This window comes from Lycorma delicatula, chromosome 6, assembly GCF_047948215.1.
Source record: "Lycorma delicatula isolate Av1 chromosome 6, ASM4794821v1, whole genome shotgun sequence".
NCBI classification, from domain to species: Eukaryota; Metazoa; Arthropoda; class Insecta; order Hemiptera; family Fulgoridae; genus Lycorma; species Lycorma delicatula.
This window is the reverse complement of record NC_134460.1, coordinates 114,534,381-114,560,773: the sequence shown is the minus strand read 5'-3', so window position 1 is coordinate 114,560,773 and position 26,393 is coordinate 114,534,381. Positions and strand designations below refer to the sequence as shown.

General features: G+C 28.1%; 1 protein-coding gene across 1 annotated transcript in view; it reads left to right on the top strand.

Moving 5' to 3' along the window:
• LOC142326916 (roundabout homolog 2-like) overlaps window positions 1-26,393 on the top strand; it is a 677,975-nt gene that overhangs the window by 628,768 nt on the left and 22,814 nt on the right. Inside the window, exons 4-11 of the mRNA XM_075369647.1 lie at window positions 3,591-3,721; window positions 8,444-8,710; window positions 11,010-11,287; window positions 13,384-13,591; window positions 14,422-14,735; window positions 17,951-18,187; window positions 19,310-19,535; window positions 21,260-21,375. Coding sequence (XP_075225762.1) covers window positions 3,591-3,721; window positions 8,444-8,710; window positions 11,010-11,287; window positions 13,384-13,591; window positions 14,422-14,735; window positions 17,951-18,187; window positions 19,310-19,535; window positions 21,260-21,375 — 1,777 coding nt within the window. The remainder of the gene's footprint in view (window positions 1-3,590; window positions 3,722-8,443; window positions 8,711-11,009; window positions 11,288-13,383; window positions 13,592-14,421; window positions 14,736-17,950; window positions 18,188-19,309; window positions 19,536-21,259; window positions 21,376-26,393) is intronic.

Genomic DNA, 26,393 nt, shown 5'->3' with positions numbered 1-26,393 from the left:
GAAATAACAATAAAAATCAACCAGTTAACAAAATTGAAAAAGTATCTAAAATGCTTTAAATTTTACATCATCAGGAGATACAAGTAAGAAATTATTTAGACACATTGGTAAATATTTTAATTCCACCTTCATCAAAATATTTAACATAAAATTTATTGTTTTCTTTTTTTAACTTATCCTATTTTTATAATTACAGATTAAACTGTTTGAAAATCACAGTGTAAATGTGCTTTAAACTATTTTTTTACTTAAGAATCTAAATATTAGTAACGATAAACTAAATAATATTTTACAATAAAATATTTTTATAACTTCTAAATTTAGGTGTTCTTGATAGCAGCCTAAAAACTAGAAATGTGTTTTCTGAAGATAGATTGAAACAGAGGTTGATATTAATCAGTTAAAGTGTACTTATAAGTAGCTATTATGCAGCATGTTAAAAACAAGGTCAAAATAAGTACGTTCCCCATTTTCACTTGAATAAACTTTCAAACAGGAAATGAAGCATTGGAAGTAATTGCTTCTTACATATTATCAAGTGGTACTAACACTACCCTTTAATTTTTCTCCTGTCTGTTTCTAGATATCATTTATTATTATACAGTAACTAGTACAATAAAATGATAATTATAACAATCAGTTAATTTTTTACTGTATTTTTATCCCTTTCATGGACACCATTTAAATTATTTAACAACTTTAATTATCAGCATACAACATTATCCATACATTTAGCAACATTATCCAGCATAAAAATTAATGAATCCTTGTGAGAACCATTCATGGTTTACACTAGTTGTTTGCAGTTACAATATAAATATACATATTTATAAAAAAAAAAACGAAAAAGAACTAAACAAATTATAGACTTCTTAAAATAATTAATTTAGAAATAAAAACTCAACCAAATTTACTGTTAAAAATGATTATACTTAACAATAATTTGTTAAAACAGAAAAGAAAGTTGTTTCATCTTGAAGCCACTTAATTAAAAATGTTAATTTTAATTAAACATTTACTTTTAAAAACCTTTTAACAAAACATCTGTTAATTATTTTTTATTTTTTTATTTTATAGTTAAAAATAATAAGTTTTGTTTTAAAATCTTCATATTTGGTGGCCAAATATATTATAAAAATAATATAAATAAATTAAAAATTGCTGGCCAACAATAAAATTGCAGTCTATGAAGAGTAGGTGTGGGTAATTTATAAATTACTAGCTTTTAAATTTCTCAGTACCGGTTATTTCTCATTTTTAATACTTTTCTAATAAATATTTTAGTTTATCAACAATTCTTTTTTTTATCAGTAATGTAATATAAAGATGATCATCAGAAAATTCTTCAATTCAGAATCAGCAATGCTTGAAGTTTGTGCAAAACACAAGTTAGGGAAAGCACAAAGAAAAATAGTTGGAGATTCTCTTTCATAAACAAATGAAAGAGAAACTATTCTCAGAATTTTATATTAAGTATAAAATAATGATTGCAAACATTCTACTTAAAAATCATAAAAGAAGATGATATATGTAGGATAAATCAAATATATTAAAAAATATCATGTTCATTATATAATGTTTAGACAGATTTCTGAACTGAATTATGGACTGCAAAATTTACCTCAGAGCAGACACTGACAGATCACAAAAACTAAGTAATGGTAATTTGTAGGTTGAGATTTAGTAATTATTAAATAAATAAAAAAAAAAACAAAAGTGATAGAAAATGTACAGTTTGCAAGAGAATATTGTGAATTAAAAATATGAATTATTTGAAGTTTCAAGATGGAAGAGATATGGTTAAAAAATGAAATATAGCAAATACTTCATCTTTTTTTAGCAGAAAATTTCTTTTACAGGAAATATGCTAAATATAGCAGCAAAAGCAGCATTAGGTAGAAAAGTAGCAACAAGTAGTGAAATGTGGATGAGAAATGTACAATAAATGTGGATCAATGTAGAAAACTAAAAATCACAAAAGATGATGAAGCCAAACATTTTTATCAACATATAAGAAATGAAATTAATATCACATATAAAGTAGCAAAGAAAAACTTCTTAAAAAACATACAATCGGTGAACTGAATAAAATTTTATTCAGTAGTATACAAGATTTATGATATTGAAGAATATCCATGGATTTTAAAAAAAAGAATGAATTTGTTTCCATACCAAAGAAAGTAGGACCTTTGTTTGTGAGAACTATTATATCATCGGATTAATGTCTATTGTGTAATAAATACTTACTTTGATAGTTTACAGGAAAATAGAATATCTGGCAGAAATTATATTAAATAAATAGATCACTTTAAAAAAAATCATGCTGAATACAAGAGAGCTTGGGCAAATTCTAGCACTCATATTAATTTTAGAAAACTGGCCTAAAATAATACTCATCTACATGCCATTTGCAGTTTTGAAGGGAGGTATTTGATAACGGAGAACAAAATGTTTAACATTTTAAAGAAAATTGGACTGAAATATAAGGAAAGAAGACTAACATGCAGACTGAAAAAGAATAAAATAGCAGTGATAAGAGTAGAAGAATCTCAATAGCAACATTACAAAATGCTGCTGTTTGTTAAATGAAGATTTAAAATCCTCTTTGAATTTTCACCAAAAATTATTATTTCCACCTTTTTTTCATATCATAGATTTGTTTAAATAATTGAGTTTAGAGGAATGAACATTAACTTATTTTTTTAGAGTATATAGCGCTAATTTAAGAGAAAAACTTACTTATATTTATTAGGTAGAATTATTCTCATAGAGTCCTTTCTAATGAACATCTACTTTTGCAGTTTATTCATACAGACTGATTGTGTATACTACTTCATGATCTTGAATTTATTGTTAGCATCTAGATGTTAAAATAAATAGAATTATGAATTTAGTACCGTGTGAATTTGACAATTTTCAAGGAAGTTAGAAAACAAAATTTAAGTGCCTAAAATTTTAGAATAATTTTTTTTTTGTACAGACAACTAATCTGAATTGAAAACCAATATATCATATTGATATATATAAGAATAAATTTAATGGTCAACTATATTATATATAAACAAACCTTTACTATCATTTTATCTTGTGTACTTTAAATTTAAATCTTAAAGTTTATCAGTCTAAATCTTGAAACTTCTTCAGCTTTTTAAATTTTCATATTACACTGCTTTGTTGCATTTTATTTATAGCTATTAATTTATCAAAGCAAATCTGAAGAATAATAAATAATTATTGAAAGTATTATATTTTAGCTATTGAAAATATAAATGGTTTGATTAGAGCCTTTTTATTGACTGCATTTTTTTTATTCTCCAAGGTTTTGCCAAAGTTCCTTTATTTTACAGTTCCTTAATGGAACATAAAAAAAAACTTTAATTGAAATTTTAACAATTTGAAATAAAATTTTTAAGTTCGGAAATGTTATTGAATGTTGCATTTACTTGATTTAATGGCTTCTTATTTTTGAATTTCAACTTCCTTAGAAGTAAAAAAAGTTTTTTTCAATTTTGTAGAGAAGGGAAGCAATAAACTAACAAAGTGAATTGGATTAATACTGTTTATTATTATATTTTTTAATGTTATCTTAGAGTTCGTGTAGTGGATGGTGGTAATTTAATGATGACAGAAGTGAGACAAGCTGATGAAGGAAGATATCAATGTCTTGTTCAAAATCTTGTGGGTATGAGAGAATCTGGTCATGCTACGCTAACAGTTCATGGTAAGCATCTAACTTTCTAATAATTTACTTTAATATAGTAGCAATAGCAATGATTCTGAATTAAGTGAAAATTATTTAAGTTTTACATTTGGTTTTTATTTCTGGTAATGAAATTCAGTTAATGTGACCAGATATATGGAAAATTTTCTGGGACATTCTTTTACAACCTGTTTTTCTAAATAGGCACATTCAGGTATGAGGAGTACTTTATAATCTTTCGATCACTAAAAGTCCAACTTTCTTGAAAATGATAAATTTAAAAAAGAATGTAGAAACAGGAATTATTTGGTTCCTTACAGATAATTCATATGTAATTCCATACATGTTATTTATATGTAATCCATTTTTGTAGTAACTCTTGAAGATAAATTTTGGTAATACTGTATACTTTTCTGAATGGCTGTTGTAGTATTTGACATTATTTTAAAATGAAGATTTTTTAAAGTTATTTTTTTAAAATGTACACCAATAAAACTGAATTCATATAGACTATAGAATTCTGAAAAATTCAATTATGAATTAGCATTTATAATGAGGACTTATTCTTAATTGTTATTTTTATTTAATTATTTTCTGGAGTTCTTTACATGTCTATAAATATGCACAAAATAAATAATATTCTAGATATCTCTTAACGTATTAGAATTATATAAAAATTGTGTTATTTTTAAAAATTAAGCTTTAAATATTTTGAAAATAGTCTTCATGCACACTAAGAAAAAATAGGTTTTCCATCCCCTGATTGAACTGTTTATCTAATATTATAGAAGTAGTAGTTGCTTAAATTGTTTAATAAATCTCAAAAAAGGAATAACTTCTTTAAGTTTATTAATATTTTCATGCATGTTTTAGCCTTATTCTTGTCCCTAAAAATCCAATTTTGATGGTTTTTTTATTTTTTAGTTAAATTTCCTGTAGTACAAAATAAGGACATGATTGTTCTCTGGAATTATTCCTTCATATTAAAGTTTTATATTGTAATGAAATATAACTTAATGTTATTCTCACATTTAAAAACAATTTTCTCATAAGAATTAATAAAAATTAGCTGAATATCAATGAGTAAAAATTGTACATTTTGCCACATACCAGAAACAGAGCTCAGGTTCTGTAGCAATCTGTGCTACTAAATATTGTTTATCATTATTCCTTTAATATTTTTATCAAGATGCTTTTTGTTCCTTGTGAACAAATTTTATCATATGAGCAGCAGTTATTGTAAAAATAAAAGTATAAAGTGTAAAATGAAATAAACTTTTAAAAAGATAAATCAACAAAACACACTAAAAATTAGAAATAATATTTTTCAATTATTATTAAATTGTGACTTTGTAGCCATTGTCAAGTTGTAGGTTATAAAGGCTGGTGGTAGTTGTTTGTTTATGAGTCACTGACTTCAAAAAATCAAAATCTAAAGAAGAATTTAAAAATTGTTAATTTGTATATTTACTGTGTTGTGTTAAAGTTAATTTTACTGTGTATGTTTATTTTATTCACACTTTCTTCAGATACGAATTTGTCCTGAATTGGAATTTTTTTTTCTGATGTGCCCTAGACTACATTCTGCTGGAGAAGGAAAATAAATGGAAAAAATAAGATTAAATAAACATACTTTTTTATAGAACAAATTTTGAACAATTTTATCTGAACAAATTTTGAAATTTTAACTTAATTGATTTGGTAATACAAATACTATTTTTAAGTAGTATATAATAATAATAATAATAACAAAAAAGTTAAATTAATCTTTTCCTTATTTGTCAGAATTGACTTTCACAAATTTTAGAGTAAATGTGATCTGTTAAGATTATTATATATATATATATATATATATATATATATAATAAAAAAGTACAATACAGAATTTTTTTTTTCTTTTAAATCAAAACTCTTATTATTATATTTTAAAAAGATCTCGATTTGTAATTGCAGTTTTTTGGAAGGAAACGTTTATGGGATATATTGCTTGAAAATTATAATGAGCATTTTATAGTAAAATTTCTAATTGAGTAGCTTGGCATCTTGCACCAAAAATTATTGTCTGGGAGTGAGGGAGAAACTGCAGTCGTAATGGCCCATTTCATTCAATGCAAGACAGATTAGCTCCTCTTTATCTGCTTTCTGGCACAAGGGGAATTTGCACACGATTCATTAAACTGATAAAATTGGCTTTTATACTTATTCTCATAGTACAATTTAGTTGATTCACTGTGTACTCTTTCTTTCTATTTTTCTCTCTTTTCTTCCTTTCCCTTTACGCTTTCAGTCATGTTTACAATTGCTAACATAGGGTAGGACTATACAGTGAATGAGGGATACGAGTGGAGGATGATAAAGATTGGAAGGGATTTGTTGAAGTGGTATGGGGAATGGGCCGAGAATATGTAATAGTATCAAAAATAGGGAGAGAGGGCAAAGGCTTCAGTTAGTAGGGAAACTAATGGAAGCCACAAGATTGAAATAGAGAAGTTTTTACAGTTGACTGAGTACGTCAGATCTACACAATGCATTGCTTGAAAAATAACATATATAAAAGTAATATAAATCAGAAAAAACTGTTTTCTTTTTTATTTCTACCATTTTATAATACTACCTCAATATGTAGGTTACAATAATAGTACATATATATTCACTGCTATTCATGTTACATTTCATTTTTATTTATATTCAGTCAGAAGGAAACTGTTGAATCTTAAATGGATTTTTCCTGTTTGCTGTTTTAAGTGTGTATGTGTTTATATTTATATTATAACAAAAATTTAAATGGCACAGTGCTTCATTTCTGGTTTATTTAAAATATACATTGCAAAAGTGTTCTTTTTATTAACTTTAATGGGTATACATATGAATATAGAAATTTAACAATACCAGTACTCATTTTCTAAAGTACTTCACCAACTTCTATTCATTATTAAATTTAATCCATAAGCCATATTGGTAAGTGAAGTACAATTCCAAATTTTCACTTTTGACAATACTGGGTTTTGCATCAGCTAACCACGGCTTTATGTTTTCTTTTTTTAACTTTAAATTCATACAAGTACTTTACTGTATTCTTGAATTTAGTTTTCTTTTTTTTAACTGCATAATTTATCATATCTCATATCTGATAATACAACTTTTTTATATTTTTATTTTATTTTGTTCTTTTGTTTTTTTTAACATAAACATAAATTTTGTTTGAACAAGATATTATTGATATATATATATATATATATATATAATATAATATATTTCTTTTAATTACTAATTATTTACTTATAATTTAATTTATAAAAAAAAATAAAATGTTTACTTTTTATTTCATAATATTATAGGAAAGTTATTGCTTTATTTATTCTTGCAAATGGATAAAAACTATTTTTTAAGTTTAACAGTGTCATTTCTGTTTAGCTCAATTATCGTGCGGATTGTAAGTTAATTATTTTCAAACTAAAAATATAGAAACATGACAAATGTGAAATGTGTTTAAAATTTATACCCAAAAATCCCTTGTAAATTATTTATATTAACACCAAAATAGTGTTAGTAATGTCAAATTTCAGACTGAAATTGTTTAAAATAATATAAAAGTTAAAGTTACAAGTTTCCTTTTATAAGTTCAATAATCATGCATTATTTTCAAATCCATTTCTCTAATTTCAGATAATTTTTAAGAATGTAAGAATTAATCTTGTTAAATTAAATTTAAACATGAGAAGTATCATCATATCTAACAAATAATAATGATCAAATTTTTTTTCATCAAATTGTTAAATTCCTAAGTAATGTGTGTCTTCTAGTTTAAGGCAGTTTAAGGGATGCTCATTAGATTTAATTTGAAAATAATCATGTAATGTATAATGTATTTTTTAAATGTAACATACATTTATCATTATAACTTAACATGTACATAAACTTTAATAATACAAAACTATATTTATAATTTTGTATTATTAAAGTTTATGTACATGTTATCACAGCCACTATATGGCTGTGATTTATGCAAAGCTCCTGAGCTGCAAGAAATTTAGTTTTGCTTTGAAAGTGAGTGCTGCAGTGTTGTACTGTACAGTCTGTCTCTGTAAAAAACAGAGTGAAGACACCATTTTAACAAACACTGGTGGGTATGCATCCTGTTTTACCGTACTGTATGCATCTGTGTGAAGAATGTCAAAAAATTATTTCCCACTTCTCCTTTCTTTGTAAGCCTGGCATGTGATGGTTGTTTTATTATAGTGTCTAGATAGAATATATATTTATACATACAAAAAAAGGTTTATATATTAATAAATGAATTCCCTTAAAGAATAATAAAAATCACCAAATGAAAGTCTTCATTTGACTCCTTTACTACCTCTTCAGTTGTAATTTTCATTAAAAATTGACATGTATTTACTTTTTAATGCAGTAATAATACTTAAAGTAGAATAATAATTTAATATAAGTTAAAATTGTGAAACCAAGTTAATAGAATAAAGACTGAAAGAGTGTCTTATTTGGTGAGTTCTGTTTTATTACTGTAACAGGTAATTATTTATTAATACTGATATTTATAATCAGTAAAATACAGTATATTATGTTTTATTTATTTAAAATAAGTATGTTAATACATATTATCTGTGCAGATTATGGTAATTATGAAATTATCATGTTGTGTTATAATTAATTTTGTGTTAAAGAAACTTGATATTTTGCTGCAAATACTTTTACTTACATTTATATTTTTTTTTTTAATTTCAGTAAAACCATATTTTGTAAAGGAGCCAAGTGATATCACAGTAATCGCTGATCAAAGTGTAGAATTTGAATGTAGAGTTGGAGGAGATCCTGCACCTAAAATATTATGGCGTAGAGATGATGGTAAAATGCCTATTGGTAGAGCACATATATTAGATGATAAATCTCTACGAATAGACCATGTTCAAACAGAGGATGAAGGGCTTTATATCTGTGATGCTGAGAATATTGTTGGTAGCGTTTCTGCTCGGGCTTCCTTAACTGTTCATTGTAAGAATATGTATTTATACACTATATTACTATTATGCCTTAGCTATTTTGATACATATTTTTTTCTAATTAATTATTTTAAAGATATTCACGGTCTGTTAGAGTGAATTTATTCTTAATTAGTTTTGCTATTTAATTTATACAATTAAGTGTCATGTATATAAAATTTTTCAATTTCATCCTTTCTTATGAAACCTTTTTCTAAATAAAATTTTCTCATTCACATACATGAGTAAAGCTAAGGTTATAGTTAAACAAACTATACTTGAGTATATAGACACTCAAGTATAAATACTTGAGTGTACTTCCATTATTAAGCGGTGATTTGTACACTAGTGTACAGTTACTACTACAGCAGAGCAAAGCCAATATCATGTGCAAATGTTTAATGAATTACATGTCATTCTTTGCAAACAAGGTATATTTTGAGAAAAAATTCATTCTTCATAACACATACTCCCTCATTGAAAATCATTTTACATTGGCAATAAAAATAGATAGAAAGTTAAACATAATTTCAGCATCTGTTTAAAAATTTAACTAAAAAAGTACAGAAAATATTTCTGTCTGAGGTATTGTAAATATCCACTACTACATTACAGCAATCTATGTATTAATAACAAGATACAGAAACTATTAAATAAGCAAATAAAATTTAAAAATGATTTATTATTAAAGAAATCCATTGCATCTTGTTAATAAGAAGAACTAAATTATTATTTTAAAACATAAAACATAATTTCATTTAAAAGGTTTTCTATAATGATCATGCTGTTATTATAATTCTGTTTTGCAATTATTATCTCTATTATTTTTATGTATTTACTATCAGTCAGTGTCAGTCAGGAAGTTTCCCAAATACCAAAAAATTATGTTACATTACAGTTTAAGTTAAACAACTATTCAGTTGTTTTTGATTGTAACCTAAGTGTTATTCATAGAAAAAACCCATAGGAACTATAAAAGGAGTTCACCATAACAGAAAAACCAAAAATGAATAAGTAATCTACCCCACAGAGAAGAATAATGAATGGAAGTCACAAAGAATGTACAAATAATAATTTTTTTTTTTTAATTTTGTTAATTTTCTAGGATGTATCACATAATAGCTGCAATGTATTGTAGTTTATTGTGGACAATGGCCTGCACTCTACCTGTCAAATTGATGTTTCATATAGTAGGTATGATCAGAATGGATTAAAAACTTTGTGAGTCATTTGAGTACAAGCTTATTTAGCTTATTTACATCTCATTCAGTGCCTCAGATTACTATGTGGTTAGAAACATAGCAGATACAGAAGTCCTCATAATCAATGGGAAAAGAAACAGATTAATAATGTATGTCGTTCAGTATTATTGGATTGGTTGTATTATGTTTGACAGTGCTTGATGACACTTAATCACATCATATATTTGAATAAGGTAATATCCATCCACAAGTGAATTAACAAGAGTAAATTTTCTTGTCGTTTGATGTAGATTGAACATGTTTACAACAGCAGTTATATGATTAGTCATTTTTAACCAACCTCAAAAATTGAGGTGGTTCCCAGTTAAACCAGTCAGTTTGTTGTTTAGATTTTTGTTTGAAGAGTTTTCCAAAATAATCTTTCCTGCTCATGATCACCATAAGAAATTGGAAAAAATTTAATTTTTGTATTCATCATTCTTAGTTCTGGATTGTTGGCACTTTATGATATTATTTAGTCATAAGTCATTCTCATACTCAAATTATTTTCATATGAAACATCAAGAAATTAGACTGAAAACTTGACTCCAAAAAATAATATATATTCCTAGATCTCAGGTAACTTTAACTCATCCAGAGTTCATTTCCTCCATTGACTTTCAAGACTTGTGGAATGATATTTATGAACTTAAGATATTGCAAGAGCTGCCACCAGAATGCTATTAATTAAAAATATAAGTTGAAAGTATTAATGTTTCACATGTTTCGTAAACAAATAAAAAAATATGTCCTGAAAACTTCAAGGGTAAAAAAGATTATTAAAATTTTAAATTTTACTAGGTATAAAGGAGCTAATAAAAGACAGATCTGAATGAACAAGTCATATCCTATAAAAGATAGGTAGTGCCAATGAAAGATTATATATTTACATCCACACAACTAACTTAATTTATTAAACAAATTATTTATTTTTTTTTATTGAGGTGTCATTTTATTATTATGTGTTTTTTGTTATTATGTTACTATATTTTTACATGTATATACTGCATTTTTACAGCTTTTGTTACTATATTTTTGTCATTTCATGTTAAATTTTTGTATTTTTTCCAGCTCCTCCTACTTTTGTCGCGAAACCTCAAGATCAGAAAGTTGGTTTAAATGGTATTGCGACTTTTGATTGTGTTGCAAAAGGCAATCCACCTCCAAGCGTATTTTGGAGTAAAGAAGGGAGTCAAGTATTAATGTTTCCAGGAAATTCTTATGGTCATCTGTATGTCACACCTGAAGGATCACTTCGTATCCAGGGTGCCCAACGAGAAGATGCTGGTTTCCTTGTTTGTTCAGCATTAAGTGTTGCTGGTTCAACCACTGTTAGAGCTTTTCTACAGGTTGATAAAATTATTAAACAGTTATATTTATTGAAAACAGTTTTTTTCTTAAAGGATATATTTTTTAAAATAACTTACTTTGAATGAAGGGAAATTTACTTGTATATTCTTAACACAATATTCCGTATACTTTTTTAGTGAAGTGTACAAAATGTTACACTTGTAATATATTAACTTTATATTTCAAATAATCAAATTTATTTAAATATATTAAATAGTACTTTTTATTTGGGCACACAACGAAAGTTTGCTATTAACTCCTGAGTAAAAATAGTACTTGGTGGTAACATAAATTACCACTGTATATAAAGGAACATTTTTAATTGCAATGTTAACAATTATGTAACTGTTAAACGTGTTCATATCACCCTTCCATCACCAAGCATAATACACTATATGTATGTAGAAGCATAATACACTATTCTTCTATGCAGTTAATCCTGTGAGAGTGCTGATATTTCAGAACATATTCCACCAGGGATTACTTTAAAAATAAAAAAAATAGCTAATTTTTTAATTATTGTACATAGTATGTCATACGTAACATTTTAATGATTGCATAGGTACTTTATTTATAAATATTTATTAACTTATTGCTTTTCAAAGTTTTTTAACGATACTGTACAGTGCCACTTAGTTAATAGCGTGTAATTTCTAAATGGATTTCAAAGAAGTAAAAAAAAATTATAATTGGAAAAGCCCGTTATATCAACTGAAAAGGTCACCTGTTACTTCATGATCTATTTGAAGCTTATATCAACTTCATTTGGTGATACTTGAACAACCCTCATAAAGAGACTCACCAGAAAAGAAAATATTTTTCTAATTTAATAAAAAATATTTTATTGATATTTGAAAATTTTTATAATGAAGCTGTTTTAATGACAGAGGACAAATTTATGTAGAGATCTGCCGGTAATTGATTAATTTTTATCCTACAATTGAAAATGCACCTAATTCAAGATATAGCTAAATAATTATCTTGTCTCTTGTAATTATAATGCATCAAACAGATTTTGTTTAATTAGTTGTTAACTAATAATAATTACAGCTAAATGATATAATAGTTAAAAAATTAAAATGGAGCAAGAATTTATTTTCTTTTTATTTATTTTTTCTTATTTATAAATAAATAATAAAAAAATACTGGTTTCCAATTTAGACATACAATTTAACAGTTTTCTATATATATATATATATATATATATATATATATATATTATAGGTATCCTTTTCTTTGCTTACTTAGGGTTTTAACTAAATAGTGAATCATAAAGAAATTGCGAATAGTTAAAAATAAATAAATAAATAAATCATATTAAAAATACATGAACTCTAATGAATATTGCTTTACCACAACAAAGTAAGTAACCTTCATAAACTAAGGATTAATTATTCTTCAGGGTCATTAATTATGAAAGTAATAATAATTTCTGTTAATTATTCTGTTTCACCTTGTTTTACACTTATAAAAAGTATCAAGTGGTATACCTCTCATAAACTTATAAGCAATAAGTTCATGGGCAAAGTTTTTTCTTCATTGACATAAACTTGGTAATATATGACAGTGCTGCATGAGATTAAAGTTATTAAACTGCACAATTCTGTAGTGGAATGTGCAATTCAAAAGTGGAATGCACAGTTCCATATTGGTTACCTTTCTTCCTTTTATTCTTAAAGTTCTAAGTTCAAATCTCACTCAGGTTTGGCATTCTTCATATACTAAAATCTTCATCTTCCATTATGTTTTTAAGCATATTATGCTTGCTACTTTTATACTATGCTATGCTACTGTTTCTTGTGAGTATGCATTTACCTCTCTCTCCCTCCCCCTCAATCACTCCCCCCACTCCCCCCACTCTCTCTCTCTCTCTCTCTCTCTCTCTCTCTCTCTCTCTCTCTCTCTCTCTCTCTCTCTCTCTCTCTCTCTCTCGCTCTCTCTCCCTCTCTCTCTCTCTCCCTCTCCCTCTCCCTCTCCCTCCCTCTCTCTCTCTGTGTGTGTGTGTGTGTGTGGTAGAGGTAAATATATAATTATATTGATCACATTATTTAATATATTTATTTATTTATCAAATTAAACATAATTTTTTTTTTAGGTTACTTCAGTAGATGATGTTCCACCTCCTATAATGGAAATAGGACCATCAAATCAAACTCTTCCATTGCAATCAGTTGCTAATTTGCCTTGTCAGGCAAGAGGTTCACCCCCACCTACAATTAAGTGGTACAAAAATTCTCAACCTCTTAATCCTAGTTCTTCATCAAGGATTTCTTTACTACCATCAGGAACTTTGCAGATTGATGGTAAGGGCTTAATTTCTTAATTTTATTTTATTTACTTTATAAGGGCAGTAATTTAAAATAGAATAAAAAAATTTAGAAAAAATAAAAAATTGACTAAATAAATAATTTTTTGAAATTGTTAATATAACAAATGCACCAATTTTGAGATAATTTAAAATACATTTCAGGTTGTTAAATTTTTGTCTAAATTTATCTAAAATTGAAATTTACAAATATTTTATTTAAGTATATGGATTTATTTAAATCATTAAAATATTCAATAGGGTTCTATTTTTAATACTCAAACATATCTTTGGATTCTTCTGAGTGCTAAAATACAAAAATATGTTTTTCATGTACCAATATGTTTACTTTCACCATAGGCTTAGAAATATATTTTTACAGTTGTCATGTAGCAGCAGCAAAGCATCAACATAATTTCTGCTGCATATATTTCATCAATAGAAAAGAATCTTTTATTGAGAAGTAAATCAGAATGGGAACACAATAATAAAATCAGGTACTTTTTTTAGTAATAAGTTATACGTAATGACTAGAATATCTGAAGATGATCTATATAACTTACAAAAAATACTAGAAATTTGATCTTGTTTGGCAATTGCAGTTAGTCTAATAGTTACATTAGTTGTTCATTAACCTAATTAAGAAGATTTTATATTTACACTAGGTTTTCAATAGTCTTCATCTAAATATTTTTTCTGGTACTTATTACCACGCACAAAAAAAAAAAATGTCTAATTCAGAGATTAAACTAGCCTTCAACAAAATTCACTTCAAAAATAGTGTAGTTTAAACAGATATTTTAACAGTGATCTTAATTCCTATTTCAGATCTTCAGTTCTCAGACTCCGGTTTATATACTTGTACAGCTTCATCTGAGAGTGGAGAAACATCATGGTCAGCTTCTCTTAGTGTTGAAAAGGCTCCAGGATCTTCTTTACATCGCAGTCCAGATCCATCCACATTCCCTGCTCCACCAGGGATACCACAAGTTACTAATGTCACACAGTCAAGTGTAACTGTATCATGGGATCCAGGAGAAAATACTACACCACTTATTGGATACACGGTCGAGTATTTTAGTTCTGATCTTCAGACTGGATGGGTGGTTGCTGCACACAGAGTCAATTCACATTCTATAACAGTAATTTAATTATTATTTTAATGTTTAATAATTTAATTATTTATTTTTTTTTATAAGTTAATTTCTTTTGTAGAAGTATATTCTGATGATCATTGTATGGTCCAATGACAATTAGTGGTAAAATTAATTATAATTGTCAGAAGTATGAGGTAAGGTATTTTGTCAAACAACTCATCAATTGTTATCAAGCTGCTGAATGGAATTAAAGCAGAAAGAAATGCACTGTCTGTCCCTAGAAATCCCTAGAAAGCCAGTTTACCTTCTCATTGTGGTTAATCTTCATTAACCACAAATTTTAGAAAATAAACAAACAAACTGAAAACTTAAAAAAATAAATATAAAAACTAAAATAATAAAATAAAATAACTAAAAAAAAAAAATGTTTATAGTCAAGTAGAAATCATCATTGATTAATCAGTCAATTTGTTTCATATGCAGTTTCTGATCAGTGATAAAATTTGTTGGAATGTTACAGCTGCTGGTAAGTATAGTTTACAAAAAAAAGAAAGAAATTTGTATAAAATGTAAAAAAAAATTGTAATAAAAACTTGCGAATTCCATTTTTTTAATAATAAGATATTAAATTTCAAGGTATTTGTTAAGGAATTTAGGAATTTTATTACATTTTAAGGAACTATAGCTCTCATACTTGCCTTAATTTATTCTGCCCTATATATATATATATATATATATATACTCCATTAGAAATTTTATTAAACTAGCAACTAGTTAGGGGTTTGTAAAAAAAAAACCGCTGAGTGGCAGAGTTCTTTTTATAATGGAAAAAACTAACACAAAACCATGTAAAAATAATTTCTCTCAACTTCTTTATTATTGTTATACACCAATTTCAATTGTCTGTAAACTACATCTGCCTAAGGAAAAGAGAAAATGCCTTTTCTCTTTTAAATCATTTTTAAATAAAAAAATAAATTAAAGAGCATAGTGTTAGCATTTATTATTTTACAATAACTGTAGTTAGTTTTTATTTATTTACTTAGTATTGACTGTTTCCTATGTTAAATATGGCCGTGATTTAATAAGTTTCTTACTTATTCTATCTTCTAACATTTGACCAAGTCAGCAGTATATTTAACTTATTTAGTTTGATGGTTCTTGACCAATAATTTTATGTAATATAGTTATTTAAATAAACTATTTTAAGTAGCATTTCATATCTTTTGTATTTAACCTTTTCCTGTATCTCTTTTTCATTAAATTATCACCTCAAGTATTTTGTCCTCTATACAGAGCAGATGATATCTTTTTTTCTTTACAATATTCAATGTTTGGTTATAGTTGTTAAATTTTTGTTTTCTTTAGTTCGCACCATAAGAGAAATACACTCACCAGAGCCTAGTGGAATCACCGATATCATTTGAATGATTTATCTAGTTTCTGAACTACCTGGATGTGAAATTGTTACCTCTTTGCAAAATAATTTATGCCTACAGTAAATAGGGAATTATTCCAAAATTAAAGTATAAATTAGACCTGAACTGTCCTGCTTACTCTTAATACATGGTAATTTATATACATAGTTAGAGAATAAAGAAAGATGGTTTTAGTCATCATGAAGGGTAGATAAACCAGTAAAATTTAATTGTATCTGTGCCTAAGTCATAGCATATTTATTCATTTACTTTATATTTAATTATTATTTCAATATTTAGTGACTATATTCAAAAATGTAATTTCTGTTACCTAGTCAATAAATTAGTTTATTCAGTAGTACATTATTCTGAAAAATACACCAACTGTTTATCATTAAATAAACAAATTTTAGACAGAGTTCATAAATATTTCAGTTTACTACTTGATGTAAATTATTGATAATAACCTGAAAACCTGATCACTACCTGAAAACTTAAAATAATTTGTTAGAAGTTTTTAGGTTGCAATAACCGGTGTTTGCCATCAGGCAGTCCTATGTATTGTACAAAGGAAGTCTTTGAGAGATTTTGACCTGTGTACTTGAGTTTAGATTATTACTACTCTGAGAAGAGGAGAAAGTTTTTCTGATATCACTGCCATTCCCAGTTCTATTTTGTAACCCCTCCTTGACCTAAAGAAGAGGATTCTTCTCATACCTCATACTGAAAGCATAACAGAAAACGATAAACACTTTACAAATGGGATTAATAATATTCTAATTTAAAGGCTTATTTAAATAAGAATAATAGTTTTATTCAGTCTCTCTGTTCAATAATAAAGATTTCATCCAATATTTAGTAGTTTGGCATAGCGACTGATGATTCTTGTGCTAATAAAAGAATGATCCTAGAAAACCATCACCCTACTCTTCTTGTATAGTACTAGAACCCATATTACCCTGGAGTTTAAAGATCAGAATGAAAATTAACTTTTCATTAACAATGAGATATTGTGGGACAGAGCCAAATAGTCAGATTGTATGTGAGTTTTTCTATGAGATTATGATACTCAACTATCACCACTAGATTGAACTCTAATTTTACTTTCTGTTAAGATATAACAAAACAAACGACAGATCTGGAGTGTATACCAAGCATGGCATGGTGATGAAGCAGCTAGAGTTGAGGTTCAAATGTGCAGCCTAAAGTAGCCAGTAACAGTTTTTTGTTTTCTCCTCAGCTTTATACCTCAGTTATTGCATTCATATAAAGTTTTTTTTTAGGTTTTTTTTTTATATTAGTTGAAATTATTTTAAGTGGTTTGTATGGTAAGCAAATAATTTGACTGCAGTCTGTTCCAATCTTTAATAGTTTTATCTTATTACTAAATTCTGTTTCATTATAATTAGTTATTTACAATTAATTTAATAATAGTAACAGTTCCTCAGAACAGAGCCTCTCTCTTTTTTCTGTTTAGCCTCCAGAACCACCATAAGGTACTTCAGAGGATGAATGAGGTTGATATGTATGTATGTAAATGAAAGTAGTCTTGTAGTCTCAGGTCAATCATTCCTGAGATGTGTGGTTTGTAGAAAGCAACCACCAAAGACCATTGGTATCTGCGATCTAGAATTCAAATCCTTATAAAAGTAAGTGCCTTTAATAAGATTTGAACCTTAGAACTTAGAAGCAACCCAGAGTGGAGGATGATAGGAGATAATAAACCAAATATCTAATAAAATGAAGTAATATTAATGAATATGTTGAGAGATTCAATTATATGATAACACGATGCCAGCCATTTTACCATTAAAAATTACCTAATGAAGGTTATTTTTTCAGATTTCAGATTTAAAACCAGATACATCCTATATGTTTGTAGTAAGGGCAGAAAATGCTCATGGCTTGTCAATACCCAGTGGTGTATCCAAAGTTGTTCAGACACTAGGAAGAGGTGATAAAAGTAGAGTTGTACCCCCTCAGATCTTAGATGAAGCAAGATCTAGATTGGGAACTAAAGTAATCATCCTTCAAGATCTTAGTCCAATTACTTCAACTGCTGTAAAACTTACTTGGGAGGTATGAAAAGCATTTTATACAGTATATAAAGTAAAATAACAAATTTTAAATATTATAGTAACAGTATAAAATTTACTGGTACAGTAAATTTACTGTTAAGATTTACTGTTATACATTTACTGGTAACAGTATAAAATTTTCTACTTGAAAAATTTTCTTGATTTTTATTGATAGTATATTAAATGAACATTTCAAATTATTTATGCAAATAAAATTATTAAATTTGTTAGCATCACTGATGATTGTAAAAGCAAAAAAATTTATTCTAAGGAAATTAAACTTTTAATAAAAACATGAGAACTGCAGGCTTTATAACTATATCAGTTATGTTATGTTTTCAATTAGTTAACTCAATTCCAAGAGTAGACATAATTTTTTTAACTATTGATACATTGTTAAACATACTGATAAATTTAAAAATTGAACCTATTTTAACCAATAAAGTTAAAAAAAAAGTAGCATTAACTATGTGGTATAAACTGATGTCTGTAGAATATTCATTCTTAAATTGTGAAAATGCTAATAGTAATATGGTTTTGAACTCATTTATTAATATTAACCATTTCATAATTTTAATGTAATAGTGATCTTAATTTTATGTGTAGAAGTACTGTAAAAAATTAAATTGATAAATTTTAAAATTATTACAAATTAAATGGTCCATTTTTAAATTAATGAGGCACCAATAGTGTTATTGGATACTCCATCAAGAAGATGATTTTGGTAATTAGTGCTGAAAGACCTTTAGAAAACAAAGTGCTTTTGAAAAAAGTTCCATTAATTTGTTCTTTGAAAGTGAGTTTTTTTAATACTTAATATTAAATATTATCAATTTCATCATTATCAATTTCAGGTGTAATTACTGTTCTTTTATAAGATGTAGCTGAACTCTCTGCTTTGTTCAGACAGTTATTGATAATATATTAAATGAATATTTCTGCTAGAAGAGTTGAGGCATTAAAAAAAAAAATTATACTTTATAATTATGTTACAAATGCATTGATATTTTTTTTACAGCTAAATAGAGAACAGATTTATAAGAAGCAAAACATTCTAAATTAACATGATTTTAAAATATTTAAAATGGAGATTACTTGTTATTAGTGACTGTAACTTTTTCAGATATTAAATGGTGAAGCATATGTTGAAGGATTATATGTAAGGTTTCGAGATTTGTCTGGTGGTTCACAAAAATACAATATGGTTACCGTCCTAAATGCTGGTGCAACAAGTTATGTTGTTGCTAATTTAAGAAAATATACAAAATATGAGTTCTTTTTAGTGCCATTTTTTAAATCTGTTGAAGGTCAACCATCTAACTCCAAAATTGTTCAAACATTAGAAGATAGTAAGTATAAGTACTAACATTACAAACAAATTAAATGTTAAGTGAATACTGTAGCATTAATTTATATTGTTATGAAGTTTTAAAACTTATTTGTTTATTAATTTTTTGTTACATGCTGAAATTTTCAAAAACTAATTATTTCATAAACTACTTTATTTTGGTGTATTGCTTTGATGATTATGTATTGACAGTCAGTAATAAATCTGACTAATGATGATTGTGAATTAAAAATCACGGGGAATGTTTTTAGTTATCTCTGTTAAGGATGAAGGTTCATTTTCTATAGTTATACATTATCATCTAATTTATGAATATTATATGCTCCAATGGAATATACAATTGGCCATATGTTATATGACTTTTTGTAACATACAAAGTGCTGCTGTGAAGACTAATGTATACCAAAATGATTTGGAATATAAAGTGATATAGCATTGGAGAAGTCAAAGTGTAGATACAAGGTGTAATTTTTTAGACATGTTATGTGAATAAAATTTGTTAAACTTCTTGATTTGCTAATTATTACAACAAATAAAAGCAACAAATAAATTTCCTTAATTGACACTTTTATATAAAAACACTGTTTAATTGTTTTAATTCCAGTGGAATCATCATAAACAAAATAAAAATTTTTACCATTAATAAACTACCGGTTTATCTACATGTTTTGGTGTTACATGTAGATCTTCACAGAAGCTACATGTTCTCCTTTCCATATTTCAAAAATACTGATACTTCACTAATGTTAAAAATGTTTATTTTGTTTTTCTTATACTACTGAAGATGATTCCATTGGAATCAAAACAGCGACTTAGGGGTTTTATATAAAATAAAGTGTCAATTTTGAAAATCTATACATGTGTTTGTTATGTGAAGTTTTCCCTACCCTTAAGCTAAATATATTTTCATAGAAAAAGAAAATACAATATGTATACTGTATACTTTATATACCGTATAATGTGTATATATATATATATATATATATATATAGATTATAAACAATTGTCTTTGTATGATGTATGATATTTCATCAATTAGAAATATTCATCAATGGCAATCCTATTACCTTTAAACAATAAATTACGGTTTTTAATATAATTAATAAATTGAGTAATGGCTTCTCAATTTAGTCTCTAGCTTGGTAATTGATATCCCACAATGAGAAAGACACAAACCTTACAGTTGAAATACTGTTATGAGTCACAATAAACTCTCCTGGGTTCCAATATAAAATTTCTTGCAGATAAATGAAGTAATTAAATAATTATTGTATTATTTAAATAACAACTTTGAACTTTTGGCCATATTATTATGGATTCTATACCAGATTCTGTTCATAGGTTTCTGAAATTGTTATATAGAATATAAACTAGGACTAATTACCAATCTATTCACCATTATAAATCTCCTTGACCTCATATTAGTGTTATTAAAAATCTCCTGTGCCAATAGTGGCTGATAAGCACATTTCTCACTCTTAAACATCATCCAGTTTTAAGCTATCTTACAGATGGTTTTTAAAAAAACTGCAGTTTAGAAATTACTTTAATAATTATTACAAAGGATTATTTTTTTCAAAACAGTAGTAATAGTTCATTATTAATTCTGCCAATGAAATATGAGTATTAGCATATTTAAATATAACTTAAATATAACCTATATTTAAATATAACTGTTTGATGGTTATTTATAAATAATATTAATGTTTTATTATTATGTTCTAGTACCTTCTGCACCACCTGATAATGTTCAAGTTGGCACTATTAATGCAACAGCTGTATTTTTTCACTGGGCACCTCCTCCTCCACAACATCACAATGGTGTAATATTGGGTTATAAGGTAATCCTTTATCTACAACCCCCAAAGCATTTAAGCTTGATACAAACCTATATTATACTATTATTTCTCAACTTAAGACCCTAGCTACTTTATTTCCATAGCATTTTCATTCCACTTCAGGAATGTTTCCTTAGATTTTCCTCTCTTCCTTTCTTCAGAATTTTTCCTTAAAGGTATTTAGTAATACTATATGTAATTAATAACTGATTTTATATTTTTTATAACATTTTTCTAATGATTCTGCAACTCCTTTTACTAATTATTTTTACTTGATATTTTGAGAGACTTGTTCTATAATATATATTAAATTATTTATAATTTTTCTTTATTTCTTTGGTAAGTCAATAAATACTGGTTATTCATTAACTTAGTACCATCATCAGGACCAAAACATTATGTGTTGATGCTGCATATGTTACAGCTCAGCAGAATTAATACCTCGATTGTCTAGGGCTATGCTTCACTCTGTAAGCAATTTTCACTTGATCGTAAGGCCCTCAAGATCTGCAGCTATAAGTCTAATATAGGAGACAACTTTAAGAAATTTATTCTTTTAAAAGAAAATTTTTGTTTGATGGCCTCTAGAATAATAGAACTTTAGGCCATTGACCCATCTTAATCTGACTGTGATATAACATGATTTTTACTGTTAATTTTAGTTTTTTCTTATCTCTTATAGTAATAAAATAATTACAATAAAATTTCATCACATATATTCAAATTTAAGAACTGTTAGTATAAAGAGGTAGAGAAAAATGTATCTCTCATTGTTATCATTATTCTTCAGTCTGCAGAGCTTTTTTTTTTTTTAATGAATTAAAACAGATTTTTCAGTTACCTAATAGAAAATAATGAATGGCAACTCATGTTGGAGTTGATCATATTCACTACTTTCTAAATAATTTAAGATAAAACTAATTAAGTATTAATTAGAGATAATGAACTACAATATTAATCAATATAAATTAATGAATATATATGATTAATTAATCAATATATGTTTTCTTTAGATCAGTTGTAACCTAAAAGAATAAAATTTAAAGTGTTTATTACACAAGCTTGATCAAGGACTCATGATTACTGCATCTCAGAAAAGGATGAAAGGATTATTTTGTTTTGTGTGTTTCTGTAACTAACCACAAATAATTTATCACTAATACAGAATCATTACATTTTTCTCTAATACTGCACTGTTTAGTTGTACTAGCTACATTTTAAAATGTACATTCTGTTTGGTGCACAGTGTAGTTTGTTTATCAAAAAATCACTCATTGTTTACATATGTAGATTATTGGAAACAAGTACTGCTCTTCTTGTCAGATCTAAAGATATATGAGAACTGATGTGGTTAGTTAAGACACAAATTGTTCAAAAAAAGTTGATAGAATAAAATGTGAATTGATGCTTTTGTGGAAATTGAATAGTCAAAAATGTTTTAAAAAAACTGTCATTCAATAATGCTCCAGTTGTAACCCAAAAAAGTATAAAGGCTGTATTAAGTATAAAGACTGTGTAATCAACCGAGTTAGAGTTCATAAGTACCTAGGTGTTGTGTTTGATGAGAAGTTGCTGTCTCTGATGACTGGACACTCTCTGTTATGCACAAGCTTAGGAGAATTGCTCGGAAGGATTACGAGCTGTTGGGCCATCGTTTGTACATGGTGTACCGAGGTTTCTTTGAAAGTATGACCTCTTATGCTGCGTCCGTTTGGGCGCATAGGTTGGAAAGAAATCGAGCACTTATTCAAAATTTAAGAAGTGCCCAGCGCAGATTCTTAATTGTATGCTCTGGTGTGTTTAAAACAACCTCCTACAAAGCTACCACTGTTTTGGGAAAGGCTCTCCCAATCAATTTAGTGATGAAAGTTCGGGCAGCCATGTGGATATTGCAAAGAGGTAGGAAAGCCGAAGTATTTGGGGTACGGTTTCGAGCCAGCCCTGTACTGAAGCGAAACGGTGATCACAGTGCACCAGTTCTAAATTTTGAACTGTTGCCCATCTCCTGCCTGTGGAGGAGGCTTTACAGCCTCGCGATGGAAGCATGGCAGCAAGAATGGCACACCACGACCAAGGGTAGGTCCTTGTACAGATTAATACAGGTCTTCCGGGGGGATGGTACGCCTCTAGTTCATTTTAAGGGTAACAGGAGCCCAAGTGCTCTTCAGCCATGTGAATTTGAACCAATATTTGTTTCGGTTCCTAGTGGCTGATGAGCTGTGCATCTGCGGGGAAGTCTAGCCGAACTTACACATGATGTTTGACTGCCCAGCTCTTCCGAGGGGGGGGGGGGCAGAATTCAGACCATCATGGAACTTTGAGATCAAGGGAAAAATTGGTCACTTATAAGTGGCAAGTCAATGTGCATTGAACCGCATTCAGATTCAGGCCACATTGGCCTGAATGGGCCAATATGCCCATGTGCACATGGGCGCATTGTCAGACCATGTGGGAGTTCCTTGATGCCATTGCTTTGTTCAACCGCATTAGTAGTTTAAGAGATATAAAACCCCTACCGTTTGCTGTAGGAAGCTACCCTCAAGAAGTGGCTAGCCATCAGTCAAATATAGCTCCAAGTGCTATAATATGGTGGATGGTACTTGCTGGCATTCAGCAACCTAGACTTGGCAGCAAATTGCTGTCCTTGACGGAAAAAATTTTAATTTATTGACAAGTCATATATTTTAATATTTAGACAGGGTGCACCTACCCATTTTAGTTATATATGACAAGTGAGCAGTGGGACATGCAAGCAAGTGGTGTAGGGCACCACGCTTATTCCACTCACGCAGTTAGGTAAACTCTAGGATCTAATTAGGATATTAGTCACTAAACCGTTTTGAGGCACAGTAGCCATTTGTGGCAAGAACATTCAGTCTTATGTTTTAGGGCGATCGAATGAGGTGGTGATGGGAAAAATGCCAACAAACCAAAGACAGCTACTGAAGTAGTCTTGAGGGTGGTGAATATCAAGTGTAATCTGACATACTGAGTTCAAGTCCTAGTAAAGTCAGTTATTTTTACACGGATTTGAATACCAGATTGTGGATACCGGTGTACTTTGGTGGTTGGTTTCAATTAACCACACATCTCAGGAATGGTTGAACTGAGACTGTACAAGACTACTTCATCCTCTGAAGCATTATCTGAATGGTAATTACTGGAGGCTAAACAGGAAGAAGAAAGAATCTGACGTAATGAAGAATGAATGTCTGTTGTCATTGGTGTAATTTTTATAGGCATTCCTATCTGATTAGATAGTTACTGAAGAAATCTTAAGTGTTAAGTGTTAAATTTTATCTGATTTACTGATATGTATTCCAGATACTGAAGAGTGAATGTCATGTTGTCTTTGGTTTAAATTTTATCATCTTTCCTATTCTGATTTGATAGTGACTGAAGTTATCTTTGATAAGAGTAATCTGCATAATGGCAGGTTGAATATGTGTTGTCATTGGATTATATTAAAACTAGACCCTTCTTGTTCCTATTTCTAATATTTATTTTTGTTCCTATTTATTAAGGCCTGCAAAGACCTTGAAAAGAAAAATCATTCTACAGTCATCAAAATTGTGAATGAGGGTATTAAAAATATATTTCCTGAATCTTCTGCAGATGAAAGAGTGTTTATATTTCCTGCAGATGCTGCTCTTTTTTTGATCAAGGCAGTCAAAGCTCTCCAAATATTTTATCCCAATTTGATTCATGTTACATGCTAAGTACGATCCACATTTGGGAATGTAAGTAAACTGATTTCATCAACAAAGAAAGTGTTTCTTAAGGCACCTGCTTGCAATAAGGCTTATAAACAAAAACTGCCAAATGTGCCTTTTCCTCCCCAACCAGTGGTAACTTGACGGGGAACATGATTAAAGCTGTACTGTTTTACAATGAACATTTCGAGGCTATTAACAGTGTAGTAAATGACTTCGATAATGCAGTGGCTATGGCAGTTTGTCATTCCAAGGGAACATTTAACGATTCTGGTATAAAAAAAAATAGCTGTGATTAACACTCATTTTTCCTATATATTTTTAAATTTTTGGTATGTAATATTTACGCAATGTTGATAAATCTGCTATATTTTGATTCAAGCAATATTTTCGTAGAAAATCTTTGAAGGTAGGATTTGTAAGTTTGTAAGGAGAAATATTTCTTGTAAGCAATGCTTCATGTAAATCCATGTTCAAGTGGTTTTTTGTTTACCTTTGGAAGTGAAATCACTGCTACTTGCAGCTATTGTAAGTACTTATCATGGCCCTTACTTTTGCAATCCTGGGATGTGAAGACTTTTCTTGACATGCTGGTCTATTTGAAACTTTTTTGTACACATAATTTTTTTTCTCATAATTTTGTTTCAACAATATAAAACATTTCCGTTGTATGTAAATATTCCAGGGTAGTCAGCTATCCACAAAGAGAGACTTTTTTTTTCAGTAGGCATGCTACACATTAAACTTTGCAGAAATAAATAAAAAAACTAAACTGATTCAATGAGCGCATCAACAGTAACGGTATAATTTAATTGTCTTTTGAGAGAAGTGCTGCGGTAGGCATGCACGACGCAGAACGGTATCGTCTGTCTTTGTCTCGCATGAGTCTGTGTTTTACTTGTTCTCATAACAATATTATTCTACCAAAACAAAAGATGTGTGGGTGGTAAGTGCGCTCTAAGAGCCGTGCAGCTAATAGGTTTGGCTGGCTACAACGTAAGACTTCATTTATTAACCAGGTACATACCGAAAAATATTGTAAATATAGTGAAAATATACATCATCACTAGATTTTAAGGAAAATATGCAATAACCAGTGGGAATGGGCTTAATATACAAATGCATATAAACTGGTCTCTACTAATTACCAAAAGCAGATGTAATGTAAATCCTAAAAATAAATGTAGATAAGTAGATTCACAATATTACAGCCAAGAAGTTGGGCACTAATATGTTTTACTTATTTATTAGTCATACAATATTGATTAAAGAACACCCTCCACCTAAGTTCCCCCACCTAATTTCTAA